This window comes from Rhineura floridana, chromosome 9 (assembly GCF_030035675.1).
Source record: "Rhineura floridana isolate rRhiFlo1 chromosome 9, rRhiFlo1.hap2, whole genome shotgun sequence".
Lineage (NCBI taxonomy): Eukaryota > Metazoa > Chordata > Lepidosauria > Squamata > Rhineuridae > Rhineura > Rhineura floridana.
Window position 1 is genome coordinate 51234694 of NC_084488.1, and position 12203 is coordinate 51246896.

Here is a 12203-nt window from a genome sequence, read left to right on the forward strand (position 1 = left end):
GTGCTTTCCATGGTCTCTGAGAAAGATTGTTCCCAGCAGAAATCTGGATAGATGAGCTACTTTATTCAAGGCCTGCCCTCTTCTAGGGCAGGAGCAGGCAGACATCAAGCATAGAGGGTCTACTTTTATTTTTTTATGAGAACCCCAAGGTCCATCAGCCTTGGATAGTAGCTAGATTGGTAGGTATATGCTAAAAATTAAGGAACAGGGTGCCTCTGAGCCCATGATCAGCCCATGAATTTGTGATTGGGACCAGAATCAAGTTCACAAGATTCAGCAACATATTTAGGCAATGAAAGCTTTCATTGCTATCGTTAGACAACTAAATAGAGAATGGGCCATAGCTCTGTGGCAGAGCATTTGCTTTGTGTGCAGAAGGTCCCACGTTCAATCCCTGGCACCTCCAGATAGGTCTGGGAAAGTCCCCTCCCTGAAATCCTGAAGAGCAGCTGCCAGTCAGTGTAGACAGTACTGAGCTAGATAGACCAGTGGTCTGACTCTGTGTAACGCAGCTTCCCATGTTCCTAACTGGGAGGTAGAAACCCTGCTGATATGCTGTAAGTCTTCCAGAGCTCTGCCAGCAGATCCTGATCTATCTTCTGCCCATCACTGTCTTGTGGTCAGCTCAGTTTTGAGAAAGGAAGAGTATTATCAACGACCCAATCCCACACATGAGCACACTCCCTTGGAAGCAGCAAAGCCTCCAATCACAGGAACATGCAGGGACAGCCAATAGTCAAGGCAGGGAATTTTGCCAAGATGGAACCGGGGTCCTCAGATGTAGAAAGATTCAGAAGAGGTTCAGAAGAGGACGACGAGGATGATAGCTGGTATGGAGAACAAGTCTCATGAGGAAAGGTTGAAGGAACTTGGCATGTTCAGTCTGGTGAAGAGAAGGCTGAGGGGTGACATGATTACACTCTTTAAGTACCTGAAGGGCTGTCACATAGAGGAGGGTACAGATTTGTTCTCTGCTGCCCCAGAGGGTAGGACTAGATCTAATGGTTTTAAGTTGCAGGAGCGTAGATTCAGATTGGACATTAGAAGGAACTTCTTGACAGTAAGGGCAGTTCGGCAATGGAACCGACTGCCTAGGGAGGTGGTGGGATCCCCTTCGCTGGTTGTCTTCAAGCAGAGGCTGGACAGCTATCTGCGGGAGATGCTGTAGCTGTGGATTTCCTGCTGTGAGCAGGGGGTTGGACTCGATGGCCTACAAGGCCCCTTCCAACTCTATGATTCTATGATTCTATGAAAGTGTTAGATCTACCCCTGAGCTGTTGCCTTTCCTGTACTTTGAATGAGTTCACAGTGAACATCCTTTAAGAATTTAAAGAAAGAGTAAAATCCCACTTCAGGCTTCACGGCCATGAATGGGAGACATGAGTTTAAAAAGGGGGAGGGGATACAGGCTCATGTTTTTAGACCCACCCCCGCTATTGTGCGTCTCAAGCCTTTTCTACCTTTTTTCCATCAGTATGGCAGCTCCCTACACACAATTAAGAACTCTGATTGTCCACAAGTAGAAAAGGCTCCCTGCTCCAGAAGAACTCTGAGAAGCCAGAAGGAATTGCAAGACAAAGGGGGGAGGGCTAAAGATGTGGTCCCCACAGCCCTTTTCTACTCAGGTTGCCCTTTCACAGCTGCAAAATGGCGAAAGTGACTGTGCAATCCTATACATGTCCATTCAGTTCAATAAGATAGACTCAATCCTATATGTAAATGTGTATATAGGATTGCAGCCTAAAGGATCACTGCAACATCAGAGTTGTATGATTAACTAATGTAATTTTAAAATTGATGAGGGAAACAGTTATAAATCCAGATGGGAGGAGGCATGTATCCATCTCTGAAACGTTGGGTGTCTCCATCTCTGATCTGATATGGATTTTTTAAAACTAAAGAAGCAGCTTTCTCACTTTGTATAAACAGAAAAGAGAACCGCAATAATATAACAATGGCGTCTAAATCCCTATCAGTAGAATAAAGGATAGGCTGGAGCATTGGGCTGCAAACAACAGAATGAAATTCAACAGGGATAAATGCAAAGTTCTACACTTAGGAAAAAGAAACCAAATGGAGTTATAAGATGGGGAATACTTGGCTCAGCAATATGACATGTGAGAAGGATCTTGGAATTGTCATTGATCATAAACTGAATATGAGCCAACAGTGTGATGTGGCTGCAAAAAAGGCAAATGTTATATTAGGCTGCATTAACAGAAGTATAGTTTCCAAATCGCGTGAAGTATTAGTTCCCCTCTATTCAGCACTGGTTAGGCCTCATCTTGAATACTGCATCCGGTTCTGGTCCCCACACTTCAAGAAGGATGCAGACAAACTGGAACAGGTTCAGAGGAGTGCAACAAGGATGATCAGGGGACTGGAAACAAAGCCCTATGAGGAAAGACTGAAAGAACTGGGCATGTTTAGCTTGGAGAAGAGAAGACTGAGGGGAGATATGATAGCACTCTTCAAGTACATGAAAGGTTGTCACATAGAAGAGGGCCGGGATCTCTTCTCGATCGTCCCAGAGGGCAGGACACGGAATAATGGGCTCAAGTTGCAGGAAGTCAGATTTCGACTGGACATCAGGAAAAACCTCCTAACTGTAAGAGCCATACGACAATAGAACCAATTACCTAGAGAGGTAGTGGGCTCTCTGACACTGGAGGCATTCAAGAGGCAGCTGGACAGCCATCTGTCAGGAATGCTTTGATTTGGATTCCTGCATTGCTCAGGGGGTTGGACTTGATAGCCTTATAGGCCCCTTCCAACTCTACTATTCTATGATTCTATGAAAATAATTGGATAATAGGAAGGACATAAGAAGAGGATAAGGCCCAAGGCCTATCTAGTCCAGCACCCTTCTCTGACAGTGGGCAACCAGATGCCTTTAGGAAGCTAGCAAGCAGCACCTGAGCACAACAGCACTTGTGATCTTCAGCAAGTGGTATTCAGGGGCATACTGTCTCCGACAGTGGAAGGAGAATACAGCTGTCATAGTGGCTATATAGTGCCATGTTGGGGATGTTTACAAAGGACAATGGATCTGGTGAGAGTGCCCTGTAGTTAAAACGTTTAGGTGATATACAACATTAGTTATACTCAGAGGGGATCCATTGAAATCCAATGGACTTACATTCATTTACTTCAGTGGGTCCACTTTGCATATGGCTTAGTTGGATATAACCCACTTTGTATAACATTGTTCTAATGAGCACACAGCCTGTAGTTCTCGACCCTGTGGTCTCCTTGATTCATTATATAGAACAATATGTTTTTTTAAAAAACGTATGAAGAGCTTGTTTGGAGTATGGTAGCCACAACAAATCTCTTAGTTGTGATGAAGTGGCATAATCCAGAATTCCTACCTTAAAATAATGGCTGTTAAAAGTATGGAAAATAAAAGAAATAATAAAATTGACTGAATTTATTTACACCAGAGAAGGGAGGAAAAGACAACAGGGTTTTTTAATTAATTGACTTCCTTTTATTGAGCTTGTGAAAAATGGATCGTTTGGACTTGTACAAATACAAATAGTTTTCTAGGGCTTAATCATAAGATTATATTTCTCTGAAATTTCTTCAGTTATGACATATCTTAACAATGCAGTATGTATCATCATTTTCCTTTTATCTCTTTTATTGTACATCTCCACTGTATACATTCTTTTTACATACAATTGAGATAATCATATATAATAATAATAGATGCTAATCAAGAAGTTGAGGTGATTCATTGACTAGGCAGCACATTAGCTGAACATTTTAAAAAATGGATTGTTAAAATCTGCACAACCATAAAATGGTTTTTGTGCCACAATTGTAATTAACAAATATGTAAACATTGCATGATTAAGACTACAATTCTGTGCCCACTTACCTTAGAGCAAGCCCCATTTAAATTAATGATACCTACTTCTGACTAGACATGTACAGGTTTGTACTCTATGATCTACAATTACAATATCCTTCAAAACTACATTCTTTATTTTATATTTTATGTTTACATTTATACTCCACCTTTTTTTCATCATAGAAACCCAAGGCAGCTTACATGTCAGTCTCCCATCCAGACACTGACTAGGCCCAGACCTGCTTAGCTTCAGTAAGGTGGTAGCCTCATATGCCTTCATACCATAGCCTGGGACAAACAAAAACTTTACACTGCAATCCTATTGTCCATACTCTGGTAACCTCCAAGTTAGATTACTGCAACGCACTCTATGTGGGGTTGCCCTTGAAGACGGTTCGGAAACTGCAGCTTGTGCAAAATGCAGCTGCCAGATTAGTAACAGGGACCAGACAGTCTGAACATATAAAACCAATTCTGGCCTGCTTGCATTGGCTGCCTGTATGTTTCCGAGCTCGATTCAAGGTGCTGGTTTTAACCTATAAAGCCTTACACGGCTTGGGACCACAATACCTGATGGAACGCCTCTCCCGATATGAACCCCCCTTACACTATGCTCAACATCTAAGGCCCTCCTCTGGGCACCTACTCCAAGGGAAGCTCAGAGGATGGCAACAAGGGAGAGTGGCCCCCAAATTATGGAATGATCTCCCTGATGAGGTGAGCCTGGCGCCATCACTGTTATCTTTTTGGTGGCAGGTCAAGACTTTCCTCTTCTCCCAGGTATTTTAGCATGCGCTTTTTAAATTGTTTTAAATTTTTTAAATTGTGTTTTGAATTGTTTTTAAAAGATGTGTTTTAAATTTGTATGTTTGTTTTTGATGTTTTTAGTTGCTGTAAACCGCTCAGAGAGCTTTGGCTGTGGGTCGGTATACAAATACAATAAATAAATATATAAATTAAATAAAATCCTATGCATGTTTATTCACAGTTTTCCCATTCAGTTCAGTGGGGCTTACTCACATGTAATCTAGGATCAGTGTATTGCCCTGCACATAGCCTTAAAATATTGACTGGATTAGATGCATTTATAATAATTAAATAATACAGCAGAATCTGCTCTGATAGTCAGTTAGTCAAGTCAAGAGAGTTCTTCCACTAAAACAAACATTTAATTAGCTGGGAACACTCCCACTAGAGTAAATTATGTTACTGTTTGATGTATTTATTTATTTATGCATTTATTTATTGCATTTGTATACCGCCCCATAGCCGAAGCTCCCTGGGGGAGGGCTCTGGTGACCCCTGTGGGGGGGGGGGGGAGAGCTCTGGCGACCCCTGCAAGGGGAGCTTTGGTGATGGTAGGTTGAGTTGGTGAGCAAAGCAAGCAAGAATATTAATTAAACAATACTGAGTTTTATCAAGATGAACTATTTGCATGTTTGAAAGCATATGCCTATTCTTTTATTTAGGGTTTCCAAAGGTTGGCTGAACTTATAAAGGAAGAAACTGCGTGAAAGCTATGGCAAACTAACATTTACCAAAGTCTTCACTGGCTGATATTCAGAAACTGTTCCTCTAATTTCACAAAATGAGATGCTAAAAAAATCATGGATTATACCACAGTGTTTCATTATTTTACATATGCATTTGCTTTTGTGTAAAAAAAAAAAAAAAGCATTACAACTTATTATAGTAATATTGTTTGGTAGTTACTTGCTTGAGGTACCAATTCATTTTTAGAGCAGTATGCCAACCCTGCTTGATATGTTCTCAAAAAAGAGAAAAACCACACCCATATCTTTGGAATTAGAAGTATTATGTTTCCAGGCCCAGCGGCAGGGAATGGCACCATAGGGCAGGTGCCAACGACCCAAGCCCTCAGGAGAACTCACTGCCAAACCTTTCCAAAATGACTGTTGCAGCCACCCACTCCTGGTGGTCCTCTCAGTACAGAGGGAAGGAAAAGAGTCATGGCCCAGGCCTGGAGTCGCCCAAAGTCACCTGAAGTGGCTGTGACTGGCACCTGCCATCTCAGTTCCCCCAGAATTCCTCTTGGTCCCTGACAATAGGGCCTTTCCATACTTACTATTTATAATGGTATAGTTGCTTGCGGGGGGGCTGGAGTTTTGGGCATACTGTGACACAATTATGTCATTATTTGGCTAGTATTCCATTCTTTCTTCCAGTGCAAAGAAAATCTAAATTTTGTGAAAGATCCAGAATGGATCCGGTGCCAGCTGTCAGTTTGTGAGCTCAGTTCAGAGGAGAGATATGGCAGATGGTGATGGAAGTTTTGGAACAATCCATAGTAACACACATGTAGTTCTTCTCATCTAACCTCTTCTTATCTCCTATCCTCCCATAAGATTAGAATTCAGAATACTAGGCTACTGGCTGAGGAACACGAGGGTATGTTAGGGGTGTGAGTACAGCCACAGGACTTTTCTCAATTCGGGTACCACCCACCATGAGTGTGGAAAGGAAAAACCTGTACTCACACACTAAAAACACATCATTTAAACAAAGGTGCAGACAATCAGCTACAAATTCACTCTAAAAAAATTCAGATAAAACAGCAACTACACCACTATAAATGATAAGTGCCAAAACACCCATAGTGTCACTCCAAAGACATTGTGCGGGAATTAAAAAGGCTGTTACCTACAACAATGCTTACCAGCTAGACCAGCCTTTTTGCTGCTGTGCCTGACTACCACTATCAAAGGTAAGGGGAGTGGTCTCTACCTTGGGGATGGGGGGCAGGAACGACGGCTTCCCCAAACCTGGAATCAACCTTGTCTTTTTCCATCTGGGAAAAATGAGAGCTCGAATTTGAACAAATTATCCAAAGCAACATACATAAACTTATGTTGCGACTCCAGGATTAAGAATGGAAGAAATCAGTTTTGTCTCCCTAGCCTATTACTCTAAACCGCACAAGTTCAAAAGCAATAGTTATTAGAGTCACGTCTTTTCACAACGAACTTGGGAATCTTAACATTTCTAGCAAAGCTATCAACTTTTGTATTAGCTCCCTCTAGTGCCCCTCTCTTAAATTTAATGGCCACTAGATTGTACACTTAACATCAAGAGACCCATGATCAACCTCTCTTCAGTTGGTTTGTGATTTAATGGAATGCAGAAAGCACGAAGGTGGGGTGAGCGCGGCAAAGATGATCACAATGGTGGCACTCCTTTTTTCCAATCAAAATCATGTTCTTCCACCACAAGTAGGCAGTGATTGCATACACATAAGCCTTTTGTTTGGGTAAACTTTGCCCCTTCACTTTGGGAGAACCCCCCCCCCCAATAAGTGTAGGAACTGGAATGGGAGGAAACACATCAAGGCTATCTGTATAAGGAAACTTCATTACCTTTGTAACATAAGGAAAGGGTAGATTTAAATTTCCTCCCATTCCATTCTAGCTCTATTAATTCTTTAACAAAGTTGATAAAGAGAGCACACCTAACCTCTTCATAGGTATAGAGACGAAATCACTCATAAAGGTTTAATTTTTAAAAAAAGCTTTTTTTTAAAAAAAATCAGCATTGCCACCCACCACACTCCCCACCAGGTGGCACACTAACTGCATGGAAAATTATCTATGATTTAAAAAGATTGGGCCAAGCTGCTCTGCAAAACTTTTAGCTGCTAGTATGATATACCCTTTTAAAATGGAGATGCCTCAGTGTTATTAAGAATTTAGTTTTTGTGATGTGGCATGTAAAAATATAGATTAACTACCATAATTCTTCTGCTATGTAAAACTGAAACTTTTTAAAAAGAGTCTTTTAGACATTAAGCCCACTACTTCCCCCCTCTCCCCCCAGAAACCCCACTTCCAAAATACAGTATTGCATTTGAAAATTCAGAATGAAGTATTTAATTGTGGATGCTTTTTCAGGGGGGAAAAAGATGGACTAGTTAAGTAGGAAAGACTTTTGCTCAAAAGGCATTGGGGATGTTGGTAATAAAACTCTGGACAATTCATCAGATTTATATAAATAATGTTTATTTCATTTGTTAATACATACAGAAGTTAGCATGTGTTTTAATCTGTTTTTAGCTTAACTGTTGTTTTTAATTATATTTTGAATTTTTTAAGATATCTGTTTTTAACTTTGCCTTTTACTTACGATATTAATGTTTGCTTAATTCTTTTGTAAACTGCTTAGAGGTTCTATTTACAATCAAATGGTATATAAATGTCATTAAATACATACATGCAGAACTGATTCGCATGTCCAATTACATTGTTCATGCCTAACTAGACATTACATGGAAGATCTGTAATTGGACCTGTGAGTATAGTCTTCTTTTTCTAAAAGCAACAGCAGGACACCTGATTTAGATCAGAGCCACAGAAAGAGGAGGAGGGTCTGGCTCTGTTCTCCATGCCATAGCCCCAATCCAACATACACATGACTACTATTCACTTTGGAGTGGAGAAGATACAGACAGAACAGAAAAAGGAAAGGCGGTATCCAACAAAGTAGTTCCCTGGCATAAGGATTTCGGCTTGCACAGCAGAACTTCCCTCTCCTCTGCTCATGGGTCCCTGCACCCTCCCCAGATCTGCTCAGGAGGGCTTGGAGAACCCCCAGAGAGTTTTAATAGGGAGAGTTCATTGTGCAGCCAAAAATCCTTGCACTATTGGAATTACTTTGTTGGATACTGCCTAAAAAGACTAGTCTAACACATGTCCACTGGTTTCCTGAAACTTTCCGTTTTATACTGATAAAGGGATAAAAACACAGCATCTCTGTGTTACCAATAACGCCCCAATAAGATTGTTTATTGACAGGCTAAGGCTCGCTCCCACGTCACAAGATTCCAATAAACATGAAAGCGACGAAACAAGTCTTTATAAAGCAAAGCCAAGTTTATTGATGCTCTTGCAAGAGGAGAAGCAGCAAAGCTGGTTCTGCTTATGCTGGACGCAGCCAGCCCCTTTATCAGCTTGCATCCTTACGTATCGAAAGTTAAACTTACGCACGTTCCCATTTCCCCGAAATCAGCCCATTTACAAGAAATGGTGTGTATACAGTTTCACTTTCTGCTTCTGCATTCTACATTTGCTGACTATGCATTTAGATGGGCAGCATTCCCAATGCCAACTTTAGCTTCTTGCTCACAATTCCCCCCTCAAGAAGCTTTGTAATGGGTACCATGAGCAAAGCTTCTTCCTTCAGATTCCCTCAGCACTTAATTGCTGATACATGATCTTTCCATACATTTGCATGCTACTTCTTGTTGCTGCGCTCTCAGCAATACTCCGTATTCCATTCATAACTATTGGTAATAAGCAAGGTAATAACATGCATCCTAAAAGCATTAATATAACAATTACAATTAAACTTCTGATACCCCCAAACCAGTTAAACCAACTGCTCCAATCTCCTAAATTCCAACCTTCCCATTTTTGCACTGGGACATGAGCAATCTCTCTCATTTCTTTGGCCAATCCCTTAACAATTTCTCCATTATCATCAATTTTTAAGCAACAGGTAGATAAATTGAGCAACTTGCAGACTCTGCCTTCCTGCGCGACGAGGTAACCCAAAGCTAATCGATTCTGGAGGATTCCTTCTCGCATCTGGGTGGATTGATCTGCCAACAAAGTTAGAGCTTTTGCAGTTTGGTTAGTAATAATCTCTACTACTGTTTGTAAGCGAATTAAACGATTTAAGAGATATATGGGAGTACGGTATCCATACATCTTGTCCTGAGCCCATGTAGCCAGATCATAAGTTGCAATAATTCGCTCAGGTGGCCATTCCTTCCCAAAACTGTTTGCATCCCCAGTGCTAGTGAGTTTAGTATTTATTGATCGCTGAGATCGAACTTTATCATACAGAGGTAAATAAAACGGGGACTGAACAGCTTTCAATGAAAAATATGGTTGGATGACTCCCACATAGCATACACCAGTCCAATTGACAGGCAAAATTGAGTAGGCCCTCAGACCACATATCCAATAATGCCCTTTTAATGCAGGAACAGACATATTATGCAGAATGGGGGATACTTTACTGTATGGAATGTAATAAGTGTCCCGGGGTCCTAAAGGACCTGTCAGATATTGTGATGTAGTACCTGGTTTTAGGCTACATCTCCATAATTGAGAATCATTCTTAAACTGGCACACTTGGTCATCCTCGGTTTCATTCCAAGTGGTCCAAAACTTTTGAAATCCGTGTATCGTTGTTCCATTCATATTTTTCCACAGCCACCCCTGAGTCATTATTTGGGTTGCAGTAGTAAGGTTAAGTTGACCACACATCACTTGTTCTATAGGCAACCATTGACACTGAGACCCACATTGGCTTCCACCATCAGCTTGTGGTTTACACTTACACCATGTGCCATTTGGATATTCCATTCCCGTACGATTCCATCTGTTCTTATACTGAGTACAATTTGTTACAGGGCATCCTTTCATTAGGCAATAATGTTGCCAATTTAAAGTCCAATTACACTTACTTTCTCCCATCCATCTACCTCCCTTAATTGTCTGATTGAGGCAATATCCTCCCATCATGTGGGCATAAAGGTTCCACTCATGGGACTCTTGCCAAACACTATGGTTCACATGTATTTCACTTCTGTTGCTCAACAACCACTTCGGTGCCAGGGGTATTGCTCCCCATGGCCACTCTCTATATCCCTTTGGGCTTCCACAAACCCAACAATTGGTTACATTCAACTCTCTGGCCACAGTCTGCGAGAGTTGTATGAACAAATTGTTATTACTTCCTCTTCTGGGCTACACAGTGGAGCCAAAGTTAAAACAATTAGGATGCCCAGCTGCTTCATCTTAGGCGTACAGTCCTAAGATCAATGTTTGGAGGTGGGACTGAATTCAGAAAGGTTCGAGTGATGGTGTGTAAATGTACTCTCTTATCCTTAGCACAGGTGTCTACAACTGTTATTGGAACCTTCCTTCTGGGGTCTCCTGGTACTTGCACACTAATAGCCTGAACAGGGAAGGGTTTTCTTGATCCTCCCATCCAATCTCAGTCCTTTTGTTTCTTCAACTTGATCTTCAGGTCGAAACCCGGCACGGTTTCCGATAACCACTTGTCTTCGGGTGTCTGTTCCTTCACCCCGCCAGATGGAGGGTCCTTGGCTACCCTCTTCTCAGGTTCCTTGGTGGTTACAGATGGATTCGCTCCTTTTAACCGGGACACGTGTATCCACTTGCTGCTTCCAAACAGCTTAACTGCAGCCTCCGTCACCAGCGCAATTTGTTGTGGTGGGCCCCACGATGGCTGTAGAGGTTCCTTTTTCCACCTTTTCACTCGAACCCAATCGCCAGGACGATATTGATGAATTGCCAAAGCCAACGGCAACCTCTGATAGTCCCGAACGTGTCTGTGAAGAGAAAACAGAGCATCCTGCAAAGCAACTACATATCCTCTTAATTGTTTTGACCCAATGTCCCCATGTGTCTGATAGATCCCTGTCTGGGGCCTAGGCTCAATGGGTGGGCGTCCGAAATGGGACTCAAAAGGGGTCAATTTACTTTTTCCTCTTGGGGTATTTCGCATAATAGTCAAAGCTAAAGGTAAGGCTTGTACCCAGTTCAGAGATGTCTCATGGCAAATCTTGGTTAACAAGGTCTTGACTGTTTTGTTAGCACGTTCCACCTGGCTGGAGGATTGGGGCCTCCAAGGGGTATGCAACTTCCATTCAAATCCTAGTGCTGAACTAACACTTTGAATTATGGTGCTAACAAAGTGTGGACCTTGGTCAGATTCAAATGTCTCTGGTAACGAATATCGGGGAAAGATCTCCTTCAACAAAGTCTTTGCCACCACTAATGCTGTGGCATTCCGAGTTGGGAAAGCTTCTGGCCATCCTGTGAATTGGTCTATAATTACCAGGAGATACTTGTATCCTTGAGTCCGTGGTAATTCCGCAAAATCTATTTGTAGCCTCTGAAATGGATAATAAGCCCATGGTCTTCCCCCTAAAGGCGCAGGGGGCTTTGGAGCGGGGTTGGTTGCGGCACAGATGGGGCAATTGACAACTGCTCTCTTCGTTTCTTCATACAATCCAGGAGCAATGATCTGACGAATCAACAAATCCCCCAACACATTTCCCCCTAGGTGAGTCTGCTGGTGCATTTCTTGTACTACTTCTCGAAGGAGGGTACGGGGAACAATAAGTTGCCCTGTCTTTAGTTGCCACCATCCACTTGAAAGGCACTTAGCTCCCTGTTCTTGTGCTCTCTGCTGTTCCTTTAAAGAGTACATAGGGGTCGTTTGAGGTAAGGTTACGGCCAGGGCTACAACCTGTTGCTTCTCCAAAACCCCATCTATCGCTGCTTCCTTTGCCATCAAG

General features: G+C 42.1%; 1 protein-coding gene across 3 annotated transcripts in view; it reads left to right on the top strand.

Annotated features, from left to right (window-relative positions):
• LOC133364061 (kynurenine/alpha-aminoadipate aminotransferase, mitochondrial-like) overlaps positions 1–7943 on the top strand; it is a 37658-nt gene extending 29715 nt beyond the window's left edge. For all 3 annotated transcript variants that reach the window (XM_061584062.1, XM_061584064.1, XM_061584063.1), the window contains one exon: positions 5326–7943. In XM_061584062.1, the coding sequence (XP_061440046.1) occupies positions 5326–5370 (45 nt within the window). In that variant the 3' untranslated portion in view covers positions 5371–7943. The remainder of the gene's footprint in view (positions 1–5325) is intronic.
• The last annotated feature ends 4260 nt before the right edge of the window (positions 7944–12203 follow it).